General features: G+C 36.1%; 1 protein-coding gene across 1 annotated transcript in view; it reads left to right on the top strand.

Annotated features, from left to right (window-relative positions):
• Positions 1 to 25,768, top strand: part of SPOCK3 (SPARC (osteonectin), cwcv and kazal like domains proteoglycan 3) — a 152,562-nt gene that overhangs the window by 114,427 nt on the left and 12,367 nt on the right. The window contains exon 7 of the mRNA XM_063310818.1: positions 19,484 to 19,600. Within this exon, the coding sequence (XP_063166888.1) occupies positions 19,484 to 19,600 (117 nt within the window). The remainder of the gene's footprint in view (positions 1 to 19,483; positions 19,601 to 25,768) is intronic.

The raw sequence follows: 25,768 nt of genomic DNA on the forward strand, positions 1-25,768 counted from the left end.
ACTGGATTTATCTGCTGTAACACAGTGAAAGGGCCCACAAACTTAGAGTCCAACTTCTTGGAGGGCCTGGTAGAGGTCAAAAACTTGGTAGAGAGCCATACTTTGTCTCCTACCGCAATCGCTGGCCCCTCTTGTCTGTGAGCATCTGCAGCTCTCTTGTACGCAGTCTTTGCCCTGTTCAGCTGCTCCTTTAACAACTCCTGCACGGCTTGTTGCTCTTTAAGAAAATCAGCTGCGGCTGGAACAGCTCCCTGCTGTGAGGAGGTGGGCAACACCCGAGGGTTAACCCCATAGAGTGCTTGGAAAGGAGACATCTTGGTAGATGATTGCATGGAGTTGTTATAGGTAAATTCTGCCATGGGGAGTAGGGCTGGCCAGTTGTCTTGCTGATAAGTGGTGTAACACCTGAGATACTGCTGTAACCATTGGTTAATTTTCTCAGCTTGCCCATTACTAGCAGGATGATGCGATGATGACAGGTGGATCTGGACACCTAATGACTGAAAAAGGGCCCTCCAGAACCTGGAAGTGAACTGTGGGCCTCTGTCACTCACCAAGTGATTTACCATGCCTCTCTACCTAAAAACATGGTCCATGAACAACTGCACTGTGGCTTGCGCAGAAGGGAGGCTCGTGCAAGGAATAAAATGCACCATTTTTGTGAAAAGGTCCACCACCACTAGTATGGAAGTCAGCCCCTGGACCGGGGGTAAATCAGTGATGAAATCCATGGAGATTGTATCCCAAGGCCCACTGGGGGTGGGTAGGGGTTTCAAGAGTCCTATGGGCTTCCCTGGGAGAGGCTTGTCTTGTCTGCAGGTATAACAAGAAGCTATGTAACTCTTTATGTCTGCAGTCATCTTAGGCCACCAGTAGTCTCTCAGAGCTCTATGGAGAGTTTTGAAAACACCTCCGTGGCCTGCCGTTTGATGGTCATGGCAAAGTCTCAGTACTTCTTCCTCAATGAGAGGGGAATGTATAATTGCCTGCTATGCCAGAGGATTCCTGCCTCCACATTGAATGGTGAGGCAGTGTCTTGCGGGCCCCTCTGGAGGTCATCCATCCTGGCCCTGGCATACGGGTCCTGTTGCTGCTGAGCTCTGACACTAGTAAATAGATCCTCTGCTTGTCTGCCTGCTGCTAAAATCTCTGTCTGGTTCCCCCTCATAGACTGATCGAAGTTGTGAGGTTGTAATATAGTAGCCTGTACCTCCTGGTGAGTGGCGGGGGTTGCCTGAAAGGATCGAGACAGGGCATCTGCCAAGCAGTTTTGTGCCCTGGGAACATAAGAAATAACAAAATTGAAACGGGAGAAAAACTGGCTCCATCTGATTTGACGTGGGGTGAGGGATCTGGTGTTTTGTAGAAGCTGTAAATTCTTGTGATCGGTGCAAACTCTCACAGGAAAGGTTGCACCTTCTAGCCAGTGCCTCCACTCTTGGAATGCTGCTTTAATTGCCAGCAACTCCTTGTTAAAAACATCATAGTTTCTCTCTGCTGGTGATAGTATGCGTGAAAAAAAGGCACATGGAAGTAATGTATTCTCGGTTTTGTTTGTATTGCAACAAACAAATTGCAATAACACCACCCCAATGGCAATATCAGAGGCATCTGAATGCATTATGAATTGCTTTGTGGGATCAGGGTGTCTTAACAGTGGCTGGGATGCAAAGCGTTGCTTAAATTCTTGGAAGGCTGCTTGCTCTCTCTCCCCCCAAATGAATTTTGATCCTTTCTTCAAAAGCTGTGTGAGGGGTCTAGCCTTGTCACTAAAGTTTTTTATGAACCGCCGATAGAAATTGCAAAATCCTAGATATCTTTGTACTTCTTTAACATTTCGGGGAGGTTGCCAAGAGAGAATTGCCTGGACCTTAGAAGGATCCATGGATATGCCTTCTGTTGATACCTTATAGCCCAGGAAATGTAATTCAGTTAAATCAAAGGCACACTTCTCTAGCTTGGCGAACAGCTTGTTCTCTCTCAGTCTTTGTAAGACATTACGTACATGGGTTACATGAGTTGTAACATCCTCAGAGAAAATTAATATGTCATCTAGATAAATGACCAGATACTTATCTAGTAAATCAGAGAAAATTTGATTCATAAATCGGGAAAATATGGCTCCTGCATTAGACAAGCCAAAGGGTAAAACAAGGTACTCAAATTTACCAAACCTGGTGTTGAAGGCAGTCAGATATTCGTGCCCCTCTTTCATCCGGATCAGATTGTACGCATTCCTGAGATCCAACCTGGTAAAAATGCGTGCTTTCTGTAAGCGATCCAGCAGATCAGATATTAGGGGCAGTGGATAAGTTTCTTTCTTTGTGAGTTTATTTAAAAAACTGAAATCGTGGACCACTCTCATGGGTGTCTCCTGGTTTGCAGGTGCCAACGAGTCAGGCTTCTTTGGTACGAAGAAGGTAGGAGCAGACGCTGGGGAAGTAGATGGTCGGATGAACCCCTTTTGGAGATTAGAATCCAAGTAATCCTTTAAGGTGGCTAGTTCTTTGGGAGACATGGGATATTGTTTCCTTGCTGGAATCTTGGCTCCTGGTATCAACTCAATGGTGCAATCACAGTCCCTATGGGGGGGGGTTAGTGCTGTGGCCTCTTGTTCACTGAAAACATCTGTGAAATCTGCATACTTGGCTGGCAACTGGATCCCCCCTGCTTCCATGACTGCGTTGGTTGCTGGAGAACGGAGAGTGGCTTGAATCTTGTGGTGCTGGCATTCCTTAGCTGGGAAGGAGATTGCTCCCGAAGTCCAGTTCAGCAATGGGTTGTGGATCCTCAGCCAAGGCATGCCTAGGATTACAGGCACATTAAGCGATGCAGTAACATAAAGTTGGATCCACTCAGTGTGGTCTCCTGTTGTCAGTTGCACTGGTTCTGTGAACCTTCTAATCGGCCCTGACTTGAGGGGCTGGCTGTCAATAGTCTCCACTTCTATGGGGGATGGTAATTCTCTGGTCGGGATGTTGCAGTCTTGTACAGTGTCCTAACAGCCAGGAAACATGCTGAGACAGGGAACTGGTCTCTAATGTTTATTGCTAGTACATAACAGGAATCCTAACAAACTGAAGAAGCGTGGGAAAAACCCAGACATATAAACCCCAAAGGTTAAGGCGATCTGTGTCTCTTTGAATGGCTGCCCAATTCCTCAGTGCTACGCATGTGCTTAACAGTCTGGATGGGAGCCCCCTGCTCGCCATCCTTACTCATGACATACAGTCTGTACATCAATAAAATTGGTTGAAGCTCCGGAATCCACAAGGGCCTCTAGCTTGACCTGGTGGTCTGGGTTTACGTGCATTATTACTGGTAAGTAGTAAAAGGATTGCCTGGAATCCTCGGAATGAGCCCTCCTTAATTGATTGATGGTCTCCCTGCTGAGCTCTGTGGAGGGAGACTGACAGAGTTTCCCTGGTTGGAAGTAGAGGCAGAGATGGCTCTTGTTTCAGCTGCTTGCCCTGGAGCTCTTACTGAATTTTCTTGGCTTCTTGCTGGGCAAGCTCTCACCATGTGCCCCTGGACTCCGCAGTAGAAACAGAGAGCTCTCTCTCTCCTTCTCTGCCTCTCAGCCTCGGAAATAAGCCTCCTGCTTGCCCCGATCTGCATCGGCTCCTCTGGTCCTGAGTAAGGAGATGCTGTGGAGAGAGCTGGAAATCCTGGAAGCTTCCTGAGGCCCCTGCCTCTCCCCGGCTTCATCTGTCCGAGCTCTTCTAGTCTGGCATCTATGACCACAGACAACTGATATAAGGCTTCTAGGGTAGCTGGTGTTCCCTGGCGCAGTAATTCATTCTTAATTTCTTCATCCAGCCCCTGTTTAAATTGGTCTTTTAATGCACTCTCATTCCAGTCCAGATCTCCTGCTAACAACTTGAATTCAGCAATGTAGATTCCCACCCTCTTGTTACCTTGCTTGAGCTTCCGAATTTCCCGGCTGGCAGTGACCTCTCTGATCGGGTCGACAAAGTGTGCTCGAAACCCTGCCAAAAAATTCTGGTAGTCGTTGAGAATTGGGTCGTTGTTCTCCACCATGGGAATAGCCCATTTGGCTGCTGGTCCCTTTAGCAGACCTAGGATGAAGGTGACTCTGGTTCTGTCTGTGGGAAACTCTGCGGGTCTGCTGTTGAAGAACATAGTGCACTGTGTGAGAAAGGTTCTCAACTGTCCTGCTTCTCCTCCAAACTTCTCTGGTAGACTGCCCTGGGATCTCAAGACTACTGGTGGAGCTGCTGCTGCTGCTGCTGGCACTGGTTGTGGGTTAATTGGAGCTGGTTGTTGTAACTGCTGTAGCATGGCAGCTTGTAATGTGTTGATCTGGAGATCTACCTGTTGTTGGTGTTGTTGCAGGGCTGCTGCCAACTGTTGGATGGCGAGCCGAATTTCTTGGTTTTCCGAAGACATTTCTCAAATGTCTCTCCTTTAATTTCTTTGTTCCTCCCTCTTTCAATGGGAGTAGGAGTTTGTTAGGATTGATGTCCTAACAGTGAGACACACACTGAGATGAGGAGTAGTTCTCTAGTGTTTATTACTGCTACATAAACAGAATCCTAACAAACCGAATAAGCGTGGGAAAAACCCAGACATATAAACCCCAAAAGCGAAGGTGGGCCTGATCTGTGTCTCTTTGAATGGCTGCTTAATTCCTCAGTACTACGCATGCGTTTTCTCCGCTGGATAGAAGCCCCCTCCTGCTCACCATCATTATTCATGACAATAATAATCTCAATTCCCCAACCCCTACCCCAGCTCAATCAATTCATATAAAGGGAGATTGACTGGGAGTTATGTAGTACATTAAACTAACAGGCTGATTTGGGGTAGCACTGACCTAAATAAATCTCACAAATTTTAGTTCCTGTTATCACAATGAAATTCTCACCATACAGATTCACCAGGGGAAAGGAATTTCTGAAGACTTCTGTTGAAAAGTCATAGGTGCTTCTTAATGTGGAAAAGGTTACAAAACCATTCGTAATGCTCTGAGAATCCACTGATCCACCCTGAGAGGGATCATCTTGAAATGAACAAGTCCTTGAAGTGAACATGATCTGGAGCAATGGGGGAAGAGTGAATCTTCCCTAGATTTTCTTGTCATAGCCATTCCAGGTACTCAGCAAAAAATCACCCTCTTGCTGGATTTATATTTTGACTTCTGCTTTTTGTGTGTGCAAAATTAAAGTGACCTTTTTTTCCAAATCAGTGATGGGCACAACTAGAAAGTTATTTATATTATTCTAATATCTTAGCAAAGGATTGTTTTTCTTTTAGCCAACATTCAGCTGTTTTTCTACATTTAAAGACTGTAAGACACATTTGTAAAATTTTGGAATAAAGTTTATGATTGAATCCTGCTCACATGAAAAATTGACACTATGAGAGAATCTTAATTTTAAAATAATAGGAAAATGTGGTGGGGGAGTTGTTTTTTGATCACTTGGGCAGAAAATTGTATTTAAATTGATTTATTTTTCATAATTTCTTCAAAACATTTGATAATTGCAAGAATTCTGGCTGCTTAAAACTGCAGTGGTAGTATATTCAATCAAAATCATTTTTGGGGATGGCTGGCATCTTAAAGTAGTCCTTAAAGTGGTACTTAAAGTATGAATTGAATTAGAACTTTTAACTGCCATCGTGATCCCATTTTATATTTATATTTATATGTTATGTGTTATATGTGGTTTTATTGTAATTTGATTTTTTAGCTTTGTTGTAAACCAACCAGAGTCCCTCTCTTGGGGGGAGATGGGTGGTGGCGAAATTTGATAAATAAATAAATATTCAATCAAAATACTTTTTGATTTATCAGTTTGGACCTGATATATTAGCAGCTTCTGAAACCCCCAGATTTCTTGTATTTGAAAATGTTTTAATGAGCCTGAGTCTATAGTTTACTTCTATAAATAGTTACAGTGTATTAGCAAGAAATTTGGAATAAAAAATAGGAATATTATTTTTTAACAAATCAATGGCTATATGTTTGAAAGAATGTCAGCCATGTTTCTTGTGATTTTAAAGAAAAGACTTATCTACAGAAAGTTTATTTTTCAGGTTTAATGGACTTCTTAATGGATTTTTAAGAAGAGTTACAGTAGGTGTCAGCACTTTTATAGTGGGGATAGAATAAATTTGAGCAACTTTGCACACAAAATATTTGGGCTTTATTATCGTTAATATGATTTTGGTAACAGAAATAACTTTAAAAATGTTAATGTGATATTGAATTATATAGTGAGTACTTGGAAGTTAATAATTTATGATAGCTTTTGGATAGTGAGATTGAAGTAGATCTAAAAACATAATTTTATTTTGTTGGAAAAAAATTACAATTCTAGATTTTAAAATTCTGGATTAAAGAAATATGTTCACCAAGCCTTTGAATTTGCTGTTTATTGACCTAATGAAAAGACTGATTATTATTATGATGATTTCCTCTAGTGTTAAATGATTGGTTCTCTTTATTGGCCAAGGAATATGAAGCAGCCTTCTTCAGTACCATCAAAGGATTCAATCTTCTTCCTTTTGCTTTCATGCAGAGTTCATCCCTTGCATGCATACCTTTTAACATGGAATACCACTGAGTTGATCATTCTAACCTTAGTTTTTATTAAAATCTCTTGGTTTTTCATGCGTTTGTCCCTCAATGCCTTTTGACCATTGTTATTCTTTGAGTTACTTTTGCACCCTCACCATCTTTATCAATTGTGGAGTCTAGAAAATTTTACCTTTCAAGAACTTCTATAGTCTCATTGTTTATTTTAAATTCTTTATAGTTTTCCAGTGACATAATCTTAGTTTTCTTGATGTTTAAGAAAAGTGCCACCTTTTTGCTTTTCTGTTTTCCTTTTAGAAGGATTGTTCTTAGGTCTTATTCAGTTTTTGTAACAAGGTAGTGTTGGCCACATAACTCACATTCTTGACATTACTTTCACCAATATTGACTCCCAATGTTTAGCTCTTCCAGATCTCAGACTGTATGATGTATTTAGGATATAGATTGAACAGGTATAGCAATAGAATACAGCCCTGTCTAATAGTAAACCATTCAGTGTAACAAACTCTGCTCTCACTGTGGCTTCAGACACTGCCATTGCTTTGAGAATAGGTGTGGATATGGATATGAATATAGATACAGATACTGTAGTTTTTCTTTATATATATATATATATATATATATATATATATATATATAAAAACAATAAAATAATGTAAAAAGCATCCAGGAAGTCCTATTCAACCTCAGAACAACCACCAGGGATTCTCTGGTTTCTTTCTCCTTGGTTCAAGTCAGTTTTCCTGACTATTATGAGAAAAGTACTGAGTAAAAATGGGATTCAGGGGACAGTAGGAAGGCAGAAGCCATTGTTGACTTAGAAGAACATAGATGCTCATTTCAAATTTTGAAAAAGTGCCTTCCTTACTTCTGTAGTAGAGTTTTATGGAAAGATAAGTCAAAATTGGAAGCTTTGTGATTATATCTGATAGAAACCAAGAACCACATACTGGCTGTTGAGCATTGAAGTGGTAATGTCATGGTTTGGGAGTGCTTTGCCATGTCAGGACTTGGATGACTTGCCATTTTTGAAAGAAGCATGAATTCTGCTTCGTATCAGATAATTCTATGGGAGAATACCAGGCTATCTGTCTGTGATCTGAAGCACAAGTGGGTCATGCAACAAGATATGTGAAGGAATGGACCAAAATCCCTATACAGTGATATTAACAACTGACCACTTACAGGAAATACTTAGTTGCAGATGCAACCAGTTACTGAATCTAAGGGGGAAATTACTTTTTTCACACTGCCACATTATATAATGGATTACCTTGTTTATGAAATATAGAAAGCACCAAATCATGTAAAGCAGTGATTAATCACTCTCTGATAGTTAAGACTATAATAAGAATATCTATTGAAAGGGGTAAAAATTAGATTATCTTGTTCACAAATATAACTAAATTATTTTCCCTATTCTTTTCTAATATTGCCCATCCCCCTTTTGCCTTGCTTTCCCTTTGTTGCCAGTATCTCTGTCCTGGTGCATTGAAGATGAAATGATCTTGAACTCCTTAAGAAAAGTCAAGGTATACATGCAATACATAAGTAAATAAATGCATTCTGCCAATACATCCAAGCTGTGCATTTAGGCATTCAGTATCATTACTTTCAGGGATATTGTAATGTGTAGCAATTTCCAATCATAACAATTTTTAAAATTTAAATACTTTGCTAAAAACAGCAAAATAATGTTTTATTTAGCACACAAGCTCATTTTTTTAACTCACCCTCTGTTAGCAGAATTGAATAATATGTAAAGGTATCCTTTTCTACTTTGATACAAAAGTGTTGAAGAAAGTAATGTTTTTATTTTGTTTCTGATTTTATTGCATCCCAGAAGAGGAGACTATTGCTTTTTAATGTGTATAATTAAGTCTGCATCAGTTGTATGTAAATTAATATGGAGGTGATCCAGGGATAGAAATTATGTATAATTTATTTTCTTGTTTTCTAATAGTTTGTAAAATATATATTTTTAATATTCTTATTTAAAATAAGATAATAAAAATCATCCTTGAGATTGTACTACAGTAAATACACATAGGAATAATAACTTTTAATGTAGATTGTATTAGTCTGCTTTTAAATTATAGTTTCAACATTCCATATCCATTTTTTATTGTATTAATGATCACATCCTTGGTCATAGTAGATGGTAACAATTTCTTATTTTTTATTAGTAGTAACAGCCTTGTACTTCACTTTTTCTGCTATTATTTTAGTTAGCACTTTTGTTACCTTTCTAATTCTTACATTAAACAAGTAGTTTTATTGATGGACATTATTCTATTTGTAATTTTAAATATTACTGTCTATGAAAAAAAGAAAATGATGTAATAGAAAATTAAATTGCTTAGGCAGTAATGTATTATGTTAATTTTTGTTATAAATAATAATTTAATATTTGCTTGAAGTTTAATGTTATTTCTTTTATTTGCTGAAACGAATAGAGTTATAATGGCAAGAATTTTCTACTTTTCAAATCCAAGCTAAAAGCCATAATTGAGTTACATGACAGAAATACTAATAACATCAGAAGAGGCACACTCTCCCTATCCAGGGCCTGACAAAGGTAATTCACTAGAGCAACCACTGCCACTCTATCCCATACCCATGCCTAATATCTAACTGGAAGGGTCAAGATAATCTACTTCTAGCATGCTCTGTATTGATCCACCATTTAACAACCTTCCACAAAAAGGGAAGATTGGAAACTGGGCAATAATTGTCTAACACAGATAGCAAAAGTGCTTTCATTTTAACTGAAGAATTGTTATATTTATCAGAATTTATTGAATCCTAATAATACTCTGTTTTTGTATTTCAAATCTTTCTAATTCTACTTGATGGAAAATAAATTGTTTTTTATTTTTTCCCCCAACAGAGACCAAATACTGTATGTAGTGAAAATATCATGTACAAGGTTCTTGTACTTTTGATAAGCAAAAAGGTGTCAGAGGTCTATGTGATTGTTCTATATTTCACTGGTCATCCCTTGAGCTGATTGCAGTGTCCCTGGCTTTCTACATTTTAATAAATTCTAGGAGAGACATCATAAATACTTCTTTTTCATGCCAGGGAGTTGGGCAGTCAGAGACGCTGCAGAGTGAAAAGTACATATAACCCTAAACCTACAGTGGGATTGTGGATTACAGATAGTCCTAGTAATTCATTTTTTATTTATTCGTGTCAGAAGCATCACAATTAAAATAAGGCATATTGTAAAACATAGAATTTAAAATATAAGATATAAAAGTTAAAATGTATAAAAGTTAAACAGATCTTGCCCAGATCTGTTTTTCATGCCCAGATCAGTAATTCATTAAATATCTGAAAAAGTATAATCACAATCTTTACCAGGATTGAAATAGTGTATAACTGCTATTTTCACATGTTATCAATGACTAAGCGAATAAACAATATATCTCAAAGAAACAGCTGTTATTTGTTAGGGTTATTTACCATCTTATATTTTACACTGTTCTTTTGGGGGGGGGGTAAAAATATCTGTATGCAGAATGTAAAGAATCAACACTAACCAGGGGGAAAAAATGATTCAAACCTTGCATGAAGTTCTATAAATTTGACAGCTTCCTTCTAACATCATGTCATTTAGATGATCTAGATAATATGATCACTGCTAGTTAGATCATATTTCTCCTGTGTAAGCCACATTCTTCATTGTGGTCTCCATAAGTCATGTGTTTTCCCATGTTTGCACAGACATCTTTGATATGTAACAGAAATGAAGTGCTTTTATTGGGCTTAAGAAAGCTACTGTCTTCTACTGCACATGTCTACATGACCTGCTGTTACTTACTTCAGTTCCTTTAGACATCATAGTATTGAATACCTTGGATGTATTCTCTGTCTCATCAATGAATTTTTGTTTTAGCTATGTGTATTACCCACTTCATGTTGTGCCTTCATCTTTTTTTAAAAAAAATATTATTGATTATTATTTGTTGTAATATTATCCATGTCTTGGCACATCTTAGTGTCTTATGGCCTTGAAAGGCCATTCCCATAAATATAAATACTTCTTCAGATGGACATTCCCTGCATGTCCTGCATTCTGGAGAATGGCATTCAATGGATTATTTCCCATTGCTAAACATTTGCAAAATTAGCAGTCAAGTCAATAATCTAGTCTGAGACTCTTCTGTGGGAACAAGTTCTCTGAGCCTCAACTGGTATCAACTAAGCAATATATGGAAGACTTTTGGCTACCGTCATTTGGGCTCAGGCAGTCTTGTTTTCAGGCTACCTATGTCACTGATGACTTTGGTGTTGTTGGCAGTCATAATAACATTGTTGCTATCTAGCCTAAGATGTAGGTTTATTGCAAAAAAATCAAAGAAGGAATGTCACAGGGACATGGAATCCTCACTTTGAAATAAAAGGTCAAACCTTGACAATTGCAAAGTCTCACTGATTGTTGCAATTATTATTGAAATACTAGAGATACCTACTCTCTTTGCATCTAATAGCAGTACTGGCACCTATGTTCCAGTTTTCCACTCTGGACAAGACCTGCCCATGAGTGTTGCCTCAGCGAATAGAGAGAGTTCTACAGTTTCTAAGTCTCTACAGCATATTGATATCTAAAAGCTCATTCTCAATATCAAGTGCTTAACCTCCAGCCTCCCTCAAGACCCATACACTTTGGAGACAAATGAATGCTTCCTTCTGCCTTTACAAAACCAGGTTTTTCTCACTGGCAACTGTGCTCCCTTTTGCTCATTAATCTCCCTCAGCATTGTTAAAGCCTGTGCCTAACAGCCTGGCAGATAATGGTAAATCAGGCTTGATACCCATCACTTTGGTAGCACCTCTTTTCTCTCCTGACCAAGTTACAGTAAAGATACATTGGAGGTTATCCATTGTGATAAAGAACAGCTTTTGGAAATTATTGGAGCTTTCGGCAGTAGAGGCAAAGTGGCTTATTTCAATAAGTGATGGTCCCATATTTCATGTGAATCAGCCACATACTGTATTGTATTGTGATTTTGTTATGCAAAAGACCCAAATAAGTCAGTCATGTACCCTACAGTGTTCATCATAGTCTGTCCTGCCATCAAAGAATCTTGACAGATTTTAACATCTATTCTGTACATATTAGATAACTTAGAACTGTATTTATACATACAGCATTTTTCCCACATGATCTGCATGTCACTTCTATTCTTAGTGCGCAATACAGGCTGGAAAGTGCATTCAGTACCAATGAACCAGGAAGGCCAGAGGTTCATTGATTTTATTCCTTTCACTTCATGTTGCAAATTATCACGTTTGCATATGATCAGTTGTTTTTAGGGGAGAAGATTGCTGAGTTGTTTCATTTGCTTGATGGTATAAACATGAAGCAACTTTTTTTTTTCAACATGCTCTCCAGCTTGCGAATCAGCAGATAAATAGGGTCTGCAACTTAGCATAACAAGGACAGGCATGTGTGTCATAATGGGTAATCTTTTCTAATAAATCATACTTTGGTTTGCTGCTGCTGCTGCTTTTTAAGTAAACCTGTGTTGATGTTTGAATACAGTGCAGGATTCTCTTATCTGTATGATTATTAAACTTTTTCCCATGCCTTCTATATAATATATATATTATTTTGATGGAATCCAACTTAGAAATGTTACATATCCATTTCTCTAATCATGTTGTTTAACTTCTCAGGTTAAAGTAAAAATATACACTACGGTTAGTACAATATTACTATAGTGTTATGCTTGTGGAGAGCATGGTCAACAAGTGCAGTGGTACCAATGCAATACTGCTTTAGAGTTGTGTTTTTGGAGGTTTTTGCATGCTATTTGTAGGGATGCAAAAAAACAAACAAACAGCAATGTATAAAATTGATATTGCCACCACAATACATCTAAAATGTATTAAGCTATTTGCACAAGAGCTATTGAATTACTAACAACCTAGCTTGACAGAAAACAAGAAATGAACTTCACCATATCATATAAAATATTCCACGGTGAATTTTCCTTGCTGTTCTTCAGGGGATATCTTCAGCAGTAATACTCTTGTGATATTACATGAACAGTTGAAACATTTCTTTATTTCTTCAGGCATCAGTTAATGATAGATTATTTTCTGACTTTCTTTGACAAAGTCCTAATGTTGTCACTAACAGTTTAATCAGTCTCAGTTTCATGAATTTTGTAAGCAGTATAGAGTGATGTAGTTATTAGGGGAAATAGATGTTGTTAATCTAAGATGCAATGGAAAAAGAAATTCATGGTTGATGGTATTTGACAGTTCTTTTCAGCTAAAGGCGATGTTGCTGATAATCTACACATCCAGTTCAGTCAAATAACTCTCATATTTCATTAATAACAATCAAATTTATGGCAGAATAGATTATTGCCTAGCATTTTTTTGCCCACTTTAAAAAAAAAGTCTTTGTAGATGTGACACTAAAATGGCTTGTAAAAAATATCTCAGTGGCCAAGTTTATAAATTGTTTTAAAACATGGTAGCAACATAACAGCTTTACTGACAATAATAGGTTTCTTTAAAGGTGAAGATAAAATTCACTACATATTGTATTACTATGATCAGTACATTAATTGCAGAGTAGGTAGCTTCCTGATAGGACCTTCCAGAATAGGATAAGAATTGGGTTTTGTATATATGCAATTAAAACTTAAGAATTGGGTATCTCCATACTAATGGTGTATAAACCTTTGATATTTGCCATGGTAGAAATTAAAAATTAAGCATTTCCCCCCTACTAATGACCCATCAGCTGTGGTACCAGATAGAAATCCCAGCTTATGAAATTGGTAAGAATCTATATATGTTGAATATTAATAACAAGGTATAAAAACACTAATACATATCCTTTTATTAAAACTATACTTATTAGCAATAAAATGTATGCTAGACTCCTATATTTTTATTCAAGATGATTCTTCAGTTTTCCCAGTGCAAAGAATTATAAAGTACACATAGATGAAATGCATTGGAATGATTTTGAGACTCCAAGTAATGCTTATAAGTAACTTTTTTTCCTTCAAGTCAGTCCTGACTTCTGGTGACTGCCTGGACTACTCCCTGCAGTTTTTTTTGGAAAGGTTTTTCGGAAGTGGCTTGCAAATGCCTTCTTCCTAGAGCTGAGAGAGAGTGACTGGTCCAAAGTTACCTAGCAAGCTTTGTGCCTAAGGCAGGACTAGAATTCACAGTCTCCCAGTTTCTAGCTTGGAGCCATAACCATTTCACCCAATTTGGCTCTCTCGCATAAGAATAGTCTTCCAAAATTGTCTGTAGAATACTGTATGTACTGATAAGAGTATATACTGTATAAGTTGTGGACTACTGCCCTCTGTGACAGTGTATGTGATTAGACTAAAAATAATGTTATGATTAACACTAAACACACACAATGATGAGGAAAACTTTTTAACCAAGGAGGCTGTTTGAAAGGTTTTGCTTTTTCACTTAGGTGACTGCCCACATGTTATAAGACCTAGAGACCTTAGTATCCTAGGTATGTTAAAGATGCAAATTAATAAAAGGGGTTAATAAAGGAAAAAAGGTTGAACAATTTAATAAAAATCCAGCTTTCACACATAAAATATAGACTAGCTTGCATACTGTTGATAAAACCCATGCAGAGCTAAATGTCCAAGCTTAACAGAAAGTAGAGATTCGATGAACCTGGAAGAAATAAACTGTCCAAGCTGGCATCCAAGGACAGCTATGACATACACAGGATGTGAGAGCCTTCCCCACAAAGCATGTAAACAATGATCATGAAGCCATAACTGTAATGTCTGTGGGCTGTTAACCACAAAGGTAAAGGAATACAACATTATTAAAAGATCCTCAAATTTAAATATTTCAAGTGGAAATAAAAAATCCATGAGTAAACTCACAAAGGACAGAAGGCCACAACTTTTTACATGAGAACCAAAGGCAGAAAACAAGAACTAATAACTAGGAAGGAAAAGTACAGATTTGCCATAGAGGTACCTAAAAGAAATGGCAGACAAGAAGCTGGAAACAGAAGTCATATATAAAGCAGTGTCACAGAGCTGCACCAGTTTCTTTCCAGTGCCTGTGCTGGCTGGTGAATTCTAGGAGTTGAAGTCCACACATCTTAAAGTTGGCAAGGTTGAGAAACACTGACCTAGTGTAACATATCCTACCAGCCCCCATCCCTTGGATCTTCCCAGTGTCTTTCCTTCCCTCACTCTTCTGCCTCCCCCCACCCTGCTGATATGCCAATGTTGTATCTACCCCAGGCTGCCCACCCCTGATCTTCACAGTGAGTTCCCTTCCATCTCCCCCCTCAGCTGCCACCACCGTGGTCCTTGGCTTTTTCCCTTATCTCTTCCTTTCTTCAAAAATGTATGCATACAATCAACATGCTTATTTTAGTTCAGACACAGACCACCCTAAGGCTATTTTGAACTATTTTGCATGTCCTTAGTTCTGAATCTAGCTTTATTTTGAACAAGGTATGCAGAAGAGTCACAATAATTTTGTCAACTCTAAGTGCTAAGTATTTTATGCAAGAAGCTTTTATGTGTGCATCTGCATGCCTCTCCACAATCTTGAGCTCTGTTATTTCAGGGTTGCTAGTAAGGAAATGTTTCAGCATATTCAACTAAAAGACTGTCAGTGTATTCTTTAGATTTTCTGCTCAATGTAAGAAAGTCAGTGCAGAAATGCTGGGTATACAGAGGTATTGCTTGTGTATCTCTTTTTGATATGGTCAATTGTCTAATCAATAAAGTTATACTACTACTATTGCTTGTGTATCTTCACAACACACTTGAAATCTTGATGTTAGAGGTGAGTGCTTACAGAAGGCTACCAATTGGTAGGGGGAGAACTATTAAAACAGATTTCACACAATTCAAGCCACTGAACAAAAGAAGCAATTTAAGATAAACAATCTCTCCCTCCATCCTGTATTTGGAAAAAAGTAGCTCAGATCTGTCTTAACCTGTCAGTTTTCCATGATGTAAATCGTGATATAATCCTGTAGTTCTTGATGACAGAATGAGACGTGCCTTGACAATTGTGGAGAAAATAAGATCAAATCTCTCTACTGCATATATAATTTAATTGAAATCATTTTAAATTTTATGCTACATTAATCATGGACAGAATGCCTCTATGGAACATTAATGTGGTAAAAAAAAGCTGTATTTCTCTGGTATTTCAGCAGTATTTATATTAATTATCTCATAACATGGAATAACTAGAGTATAAAAGCCACTTACTTAGTTAAGTAGTAAAGAATTTGTATGGCTTTTATTTGTAATTTTAGCATGTTTTCTAAAATTAGAAATTTTAAAAAATAAAGAAAGCTGTCATATAGAATAGTATGAAAGAAGCAATTTAAGATAAACAATCCCTCTCTCCATCCTGTATTTGGAAAAAAGTAGCTCAGATTTGTCTTAACCTGTCTAAGGATGAAGATGAAGGAGAAGCAAAGATGGTCTGCAAGGACAGAATGTATAGAGACACATATAGTGTGGCCAATAACTAAATGTAGCTCTGGGTTAGGGTTCTTTCCTCCTGCACACTGTAATACCTCTGTTTTCTTTTGAATTTGAAATGATTAAGGAGCTATATGTAGACTCAAAACTAGTAGAGCAAACTTCACGTGAGTTAATAAAATGCTGTTATGGACTGGAGTGGAATAAAGGTTGTTTTAACCTTGATTCAGAGCTGTGTCTGTAGGGCCTTTGTTTAGTTCTCCCAACAGCTTCTGCCTTTACCTCCTCTTAAGTCTGGAACAAGAAGGAAGTTTTACATTGGCTGGCCTGCCTTATTGTTTGTCTCCCTCATGCAACTACTCATCATTTAATTTGCAAAATGACATGGCTGCAGCAAAGGTAATTAGCTTCCATTACTGCCTGAGGCAACCAAGATGTCAGGTAGCAATCCATCATGCTCCCAATGAGTATATCTCGACTGTAGAAAGTGAAGGTTGGATAGAAACATTCCATAGATAGCAACAGAAACTATCTAATTTTTTCTTGCTACTGCAGTTTTGGAATGCCTAGGAATTGTTTTCACAGAAAGTTGAAATAAAGTTGATAGTTATAATACAAAGTCAATAAGGACTTTGAAGAGGAAAACACATTCTTCAAGAAAAAGAGATTCTGCTAACTAGGAGAGGAAATGGAAATAATAGATGAGAGTGAAATATAAAAACAGATCAGCCTGAGACTTACCATATGTATAACCACACTGGAAGTTATATTTGAAATAAATCTTCTGTCATATATTGAGTGCGCAGCCACACAAATCAAATCAATAAATAAGGAAAAAAATTTTTTTTTAAAAGAACTGCCATCTATATTAAATAAAACATGTATAAAACACTTCCTATTATAGATTAATAATAAGTTAATAAGAGCTAGGAAGTTACAAAATATAGCTGCTCTTATAACCTACAAAGCTTTGTTGGGTGCATCTTTTACATGAAAAATATTAAACACTTTTTTTATACGTGCTTCCATGATTCCATTGTATGACATACTGTAATACAATTAGCTTTTGCAATGAAAATTAAAGCAGTGAAGAAAAATATGCTAATTAGCATTTCCAAAAATTCTGATTCTAATCAGTATATTACTGTATATTCAAATGCCAACTCCCAATAGTATCATTTACTTAATGTGAAAGCCAGTGTAGCAGTTGGTTCCATTTTGAATGTATACATTATGAAAATAATTTATAGCATATGAATGAAAGACAAACCCACCCACCGATCCCCAGTTGAATATGTTGATCTTTATCTATCTAGTCAGCTTCTAGACTTTTAAGATGGACAACTAAAAGAACCTTTGATCTGGGAACTTTATTTATCCATACTAATTCTTTTAATGGCTGCTAGAATTGATTGTAAGAGCTCGAGTTCCTGCAGTAGTATTACAAAAAAGGGAAAGCATTTTTTGGCAGGTCCTGAGTGGAGTCATCTGATTTAATATGCATTTTTTTGATTACTGTCTAACCTTCCACAACCTTTCCTGTCTGTCTTTTGTCATTAAAGATTCATCTGCCAACCTGCTGGGTGAATTATCAGTCTGAATTACCTCATCTTGACCTATTTTAAATCAATGCAGACCAATATGTAGTATATAATTTCAGTAGCATGCCTTCCTCAGGAAAAAAAGATTTTTCATTTTAAGGAGAAAACTAAACTGAAATTTAGAGTACCTAGCTATCTTGCTAGATGTAATCCTTAGTATGCTGCAAACTTGATCTGGCATTTTGGCAGTACCAGAGCCCAAGAACTTAATTGAATTATTTGTTATCATATATTTAGCAATCTGCATGGCAATAATTATGCCATGTGGAGCCAGTAGTAGCAACACTGTTTTTCTCTTGGAGTACTGATGCTCTAAATAGTTGTATAATCTATTCCTAATTTGTCAGGTTTGTCTTTGTAACCAGGTCAGCTATAAAGATAGCAGCCATAGTCAGTTGCTCTGTACATTCAATATAATGTTATGTTTTTCACTTTATCTTCTTGTGTTCATCATGTCTAAAGCAAACAGTAGGATGTCACAGAACTGGAGGAAAGAGTGCTGCCATACTGTCCGTTCTTCCAAATTAAGCTATTCTAAGATGTCTACCTAGTGACCCTTTGTATACTTGAAACACTATGAAGAAATGAAGATATGATATTGATGAAGATATGATATTTTTATAATTTGAAGGCTAGAATAATATATAACAATAGGCTTCAATTTTTTTCCCCACATACAAGGAATACTTTGTGAGTTAACTTGTGTATCAAGAAGCCACTGACCATTCCAGACCTGTGCTCTCTTCTTGCTGCCTCTAGCTAAGTTTCTGCTGCTGTCCTGTTTGCTTAGCAGTTAACCATTTCCAGTTGCTAGTATTGAGCTAAACTGGTGGAAATATATGCAGGCTCCAAGAAACACAAACCTTGTAACACCTTAAAGAATATTTTCTTAATCCAGCCTCAGGGAGGGGAAAAAAAGACACCTGTCAAGATACTTATTAGAACTCCTTTGCTTTACCAGGATTTTAGTAACACATGCATGTAGACCATGCACTGCTGCTAATTTATATCATTTGCAAGAGTAGAGCTAATATTAGTTAGAGATATGCAATATCTTTGCTCTGAGATTTTGAAAGTTTCAGAAACAAGAAGTGGGATCTGGGAACTAAGAAATATGGGGAAATATGATAGATAGATTCATTGAAACTAAATAGAAAAAGAATTGATAGACAAAAAGGACTTTTCCCCTCACATAGCACATAGTTAAATTATTGAATTCACTGCCAGTGGTTTTAATCAATGGTTGTGAGCTTTCCAAATACATCCAGTTGGCCACTGTGTGACACAGAAATCTTTTTTTTTAAATTACACTTCATTAAAATTTTAGGATAAAAAGATAAAAGCTAACAAGAAATGAAAAAATAAAGTAAGAAAGCAAAATAGAAAAATATCAAAGTCAAAAGTGCAGAAAAAGAAAAAGAAGAAAGAAAATACAGAAAAAGAATGACTTCCAACTTTCTTTGCTACAGATATAAGTATACATTTACATTAAACTAAAGTTTACAGTATAGCTTTCATTAATTGTCCATTATTATTTCTAATGATCAGATCCAGATATCATGTGTGACAGAAATCTGAACGAGAGAGAAACCTAGACAGATTCAGTAAGACTTTTCTTATGGTCTTATTTTGTAATTATGTATTTAATTTAGAGAAGTATAACTGCAAATAAGATTTTTTTAAACACCTTATGCAAATTACATCTTTTAAAATTTTATATAAACAGAAAAAGGGAGTGGAGCTCATAACAAAATCATTGTCCATAGTTCCTTTCCATTTATTTACAATATGAAAGATTTAAGTTTTAGGCAGCCTGTGGAGATTAAAGAGCTTTTTATTTTGCTTTTCAGCATGTGGTGACCAGGAATTCAGAGAGGTTGCAAGTAGATTGAGAGACTGGTTCAAGGCTCTTCATGAAAGTGGAATTCAGAAGAGGACTAGAATTTTGCAAAGGCCTGAAAGAAGCAGTAAGCACTTAACAATTTTTAACATCTCTCTGGAATAATCTCTTTTTTAAAAGGAATTGTATTCTTCATTAAGCTTCAAACTCTGTTTCTAAGCTGCTTTCTACAGAACTATTAAGATGTCTTCCATAAATTCATGTTCTCCGAAGTGCTGCCCTTCAGAAAATAGAAGCATGCTTATGTATTAGTATGGAACAATATGGACCAACAAGTTATCAACAAGTTCTGCAGCCTCATAAATGTGAATTATGAATGAATGAATTGCCAGGTCTTTTCAATTTACCATATAGTGTAAGCAGTCTATTTAAGGTATTATTAATTAATTAATGTGTGTCTTTTAAAGCAGAATGTCCATTAAACCTGAATGGGATTTTATGTATGCATATACATTTTATGCATATTGTACACATGCATAAAATAGGAATGGGATTTTACATATGATAATTTTGGACATTTTACACATGTGTAAAATGGAAATGGGATTTTACAGAAGCATAATTATTTGTATTCTACAAAGATCAGTTCTGAGGGGCCACCTCCAATTTTTGGAGTATGGAATTGTATTGGAATTGATTTCACTGATGAATGTTGCTCTGCTGTCAGACAGTACTGTATAGAATTGAATGTGATTCAGTGGAGTGAAGTGGCAGATAGACAATCAATAGCATATGGTAGCTTATAGCTGTTAATAAATGAGAAAACATAAATCATAAAAGAGAAACAAATAAAATCAAAATTAGCAGAATATGTAATTATTCTACACTTCGTTTAAAACAGAGGTTATGAGCAGTGAAATATTTGACAACAGTTTCCTACTGAGGAAAGTTAGGAAACCTACAGAGAAAATCTACTGAGGCAGATGACATTTTGCAAACATTAAAACTGGACTCTTCAGTAACACAACAAGCAAGTACTTGTCTGTTGTTTAATAGGTTTTGCCTGCTGTTGACTGCCTATCTTGCTAGCTTCACTATTTACATTTTAGGTGCTGTGACTATTTCTTCATGTCTGTTTAATTTCAGCTCCTAATTTGTACAAATTTGCATTAGTTATAAATCCTATTGTTTTAATTAAGTGTAATTTCTTTGTGTGATTACCTATAATGGAATGGTGCATATATAATTTATGCATCATTGCATTATAATCCAGCAATGTCAGCAGTAATCTTAAAACAAGTGACTGGTACACATGAGATCCAAGTTTATATTCTTCTACAGGGAGGAGAAGGAATATTCGAACATGACACCAAGTGGTAGAACTGAGCAGACTATTTCTCTAATTCCTGTCCCCAGATGAAATAGTTATCTCCATATCTCTCACTATTTAAAAATAACTATGAAGCTCTTTTTTCAATAAACTATATTATATAGAATGGGTTTCAGAACAGTATGTTTTAATTCTGGCCCTTTCATCAATTGCTACATTGTAATGGTGAAGAAGATTGTTCAATGATGCTATGAGTTATATTGTTGAGAGTTGTAGACTCTCAAAAAAATCATCCACAATGGTAATGAGTCATAGATGAGGAACTGAACTACAGATTCTCCACTGGAGAAGGAAACAGCAACCCACTCCAGTATTCTTCCAAGGAAGCCAAGTGGACATTTACAACCATGACAGTGTTAATATCATACTAGAAGATGAGCCCTCAGCTCAGAAGGTATCTAATGAGCTACTGGGAAAGAGCAGATCACAGATCCAAGTGACACTGCTGCTTATACCATAAAATACATTTTATGGTATGTTCAGAAGCAAAAATAAATTTTGATGTTGCAATATATATATATATATGTGTGTGTATGTATGTATGTGTGTGTGTGTGTGTGTGTATGTATGTATGTATATGTGTATATATATATCAACATCAATATATATATATAATTGGTACATGGAGTATCAGAACCATGAACTAAAGGAAACTTCATGTTGTCAGAGCAGAAATGTCAAGGCTGAGCACTGACAAACTGGGAACCAGCAAAGTGAACTGAAGTGGATTAGAATGAGTTGTTTCACCTCAGAGGAACTTCAGATCTTCTACTGCAAGCAACAAAACCATGGAAGTACTGGGGTATCGAAGTCAATGCTCAGCTATAACCCAAAATGATAGAATTAACTCAATTTGAATGTAAGGCAATAGGATTATGGTGATGCAAGTGTATCCTTGTAGCCACAGACATAGAGGATGCAGAAGCTGAATGGTTCTATAGCAACTGCAGCATATTATTGACATAATGCACTCAGACACATGCAAATATCATACTAGTTATAAGACTGGAATGCTGGAAGTAATTTAGTATCTGGAATAATGACAAAATTTGATCTCAATATAGAAAATGAAGCACAAAAATAGACTAACAGAAACAGTAGCCCATGGAAGACAAGGAGGATATATACAATTACTGGTAATACTAGTATCAGCTTACAGCAATTCAAAGTAACAGTTATGTCAGACAGTCCTGTTGAAATGATGTCCCTCAATTGGTAAAGAAGTGACTGATCAACTGAACAACAATAACATTATCTAAATTAAGATAATGTAACTTCCATAGATTTCCATTGGTCTGGATCCAAGCCACTGAATATAACAGAAACTAAAACTGCTTGCATTTTAATAGCCTGTTGTATTTCACAGCAACAATAATGTAATTCATTCTGGGAATTGTACTGAATATCTGCATTTAAAATTGATGTTATGCTAAACTATGAAAAACTAAGTGAAGTACAATGAAAACCATTTTCATCAGAAAGCAAAGAAATTCAAAATCATATAGTTCTTCTACCTAATGTTTAGCACAATAGAATATTGTTGTACCTCTATAGCATATATGTGACAAACATCTGTGGGAAATAGTTTCAGATAAGTTTTACCAATGTTTATCATTGCAAATCTTGATTATGTGCAATTTATTACTATTTTGGAAATTTTAGAAACAAATATGCAACAACCCAAATGCTTGGTAGCTGGGAAGTCTCTACATTAGTTGAGTTTAGTCACATTAGTCACATAGCTATAAACTCGTCTGATTTCAGGAAGACAACCAAATGTTACAAATATATTTTCTATTTTTCTTATATGCAATTGCCAATCACTTTTTGGAGCTGTATAAGTGATGAAATGCATTTTTACTCATTTACTAGGATTGGTATGAGACAACCAGTGTGGTGTAGTGGTTAAGGTACCAGGCTAGAAACTGGGAGACTGTGACTTCTAGTCCCGCCTTAGGTACAAAGCCAGCTGGGTGGCCTTGGGCCAGTCACTTTCTTTCAGTCCTAGGAAGAAGGCAATGGCAAACCACTTCTGAAAAACCTGCCAAGGAAACTGCAGGAACTTGTCCAGGCAGTCTCTGAGAATCAGACACGATTGAACAGATAAAAAAAAAATGGATTGGTATTGTCTGATTTAGAAAAGACTTTTTGAGGGTTGATGATACTTTACATAATGTAGATATCTGTGATGGACTACAGTAATGCAGCAGGTTTTCAGCAAGGAGGGAGCACATTCCAAGGAGTGGGAAGAGGAAAAGATACAGAATAGCCACTCTAGAATCTCCCATATCCTTTCTTCTGCTCATCTCTATTTCTGTTTTTTTCTCCCTGCTAAGTTTTTGTACTTTTGACATGGTTTTATGTATTGTTTTTTAATATGTTGTGAGCTTCTGAGAATCTATTTATTGTAGCAGTAAATCTCAATATAAAATGTATCATATTTCCATGAAAACATCCTTCTGAAACCCTACAAATTGATGTCAACCTGGTCAAAACCAGCTATTGTATACCTAGTTATGATAATTTTTTTACACCCAAATTTCAAATATGTTTTGGTTTAAATTTAGGCATTTTTTTCCTGATAAAAATAAGAGCTTCACACATACATGTCTTAATTATTGTTCTTTAATGTTTATTTTTATTCCTTAATCACTGGCTAAACAGTGCTAAGTAGCTAATCATTTTGTGTCTCTGTCAGAAATGAGAGGCTGAGCATAAGACAAGTGACTTGCTTAAAGCTATCTAGTATTTTGTTGCTGTTTTGAGAACTGAATCAAGTCCTTCCTGGCTCATGTGCTTAACCACTGTGGCACATGCTGTGTCTACGGCAGTGAGCAGGATATCAGACTTTTATCATAGATTTAATTTCTGTGCTTCAGTTCATCAGTTACTTAATCCTCTATCTCTCTGCTCATCAGTATTTAATCCAGGCTTCTTTTCTCAAATTCTGGTAAGGAATTAATCTCTCATGTATCGATATATCTGGAAAAGATATACACTTCTAAATAGTTCCTATCTGGTATGTTTATCTATTAGAAAATGGAGAAACTATTATTCCAAAATTGTTAATATAAAGTAAGGTCATGATTTTGCTCTGTTGATGCAAAATAGTAAACGTCTTAAAAAAAACTTTACTTATTCAGCTTTGAGAAGAAAGGACAAAGAAGTAGAGTTACTTGTTAAGTATAATTGAAATTTTAGTTTACCATTATCCTATGATAAAAAAAATATTTATAGATATAGTTTAGTTTTCTTATAATGCATCACCTGTAATTGCTAACAGTGGAAATACCAAGGTCTAAAAGGTGCAAAGGTATTTATAGCAAGAATTTTTCATTTTCTGTGGAATTTAATAGCAAGAAGGAAACAAAACAAAACAAAATTAATGAGCTACTGTATGCACAAAATTGGTAAAAGGCCATATTTGACAACCAGCCCACCATTGTTCCCACCCCACCCCCCATGAGCAGTCTCAAAAACAACACAAAAACAATAATACATTAAATCTGGCTCATTAAGGCTTTTTTCAGAGAAAAGTGTCTGTATTTTAACATGCATTAGCATATTTCAATGAAATATATGAAACACTTTCTTTTCTGAACTTTCTAATGGTCAACTTTCCTTTTCAAATGGTTAGTTTAATAATATTTTTCATCCTGAAGAAAATTTCTGCTCTACTATAATCCAGAGCAAACACATTATAAACTGAATGTGGGAAAAGTGAAGGAAGTACTGTACAAAAACACTACACATTTTTTTTGTGTGAAATTCAGCAGGATTTCTTATTAAAATTATATTTCATATTTATTATATTTATCCTGCTTTTTAACATTGATTTAAAGTTCATATAGGGATAAGGGTGATTTTCAAAAAAACACATGAGTTCAGATGTTAAAGCTCTTGATGTGAAATATGCTCCTGTCTTATTTTGGGAGTGTGTTCTCATTTCCTGATTAAACTTAAAAAAAGAAAAATCCACAGCCAGGAGGGATGATTTACAATGGAAATGTATACCAGATCACCAGTCTAGTTTAGGAGCATGTCCCAGATCAGAACACAATAGATGCTTTTGCTTCAAAATGAGTATCAAGTTTAAGCTTACTTTAATGCAATTAATTTAATTAATTTTAATATGATTTAATGTAATTTTATAATTTGTAATTGATCAACAGGCTGCTTTTAGGAGCTGTAGATAGATGCTGGATTTGTGCCCCTATGTATTCTGGAGCACTTTTTTGCCTTTGACTCTGAAGAACTGCATAATGCCACTAAATATATCCTTGGAGAGCTGTATATAAACAGAATAGATAATCATACTAATTAACCTATACATTGTTAACTTATGCATTGTTAAATAATTCTCTGTTTTCTTGCAGCTATGCATATATAGACCTCTTTTATTAAATTTTTAATGTCTGGCAATTTTTTTCCAGAATAACAATGACGATATGTATATTTTAAATGTTAATGTTTAGCAATTTTTTGTCCAGAATAATAATAACAATATGTATTTTATGAAATAGTCACCAAGATGTAGCTGCACTAATTGTGGTGTTTAGTTTTCACATATATAGAATTAAAAAAACAGTATGAACCAGACTATAGCAATTGATCATATAAGAACATCATATTTGCACAATATGATGTGAACCAGAATGCCAGCACATACTGTAGTTTCCTACTAACAGTAAAACTCTTTTATTTCAAACCTGTCTTATATTTTTTCCTGGGCTACATACAGTATGTAAGGGGATTTTTTTTCTTTTGCCATGCAAATACTTTGAGTAGTTTCACTTGATATAGTGAACTTGAACTAATACAACCCAAGGATGAATATACCTTACAATAGTTTTCCTAAACTGATTTTTTTTCTTGCTGTAAAAAGTTTAGAACAAGAAAATAAAA

Source organism: Candoia aspera, chromosome 8, assembly GCF_035149785.1.
Source record: "Candoia aspera isolate rCanAsp1 chromosome 8, rCanAsp1.hap2, whole genome shotgun sequence".
Lineage (NCBI taxonomy): Eukaryota > Metazoa > Chordata > Lepidosauria > Squamata > Boidae > Candoia > Candoia aspera.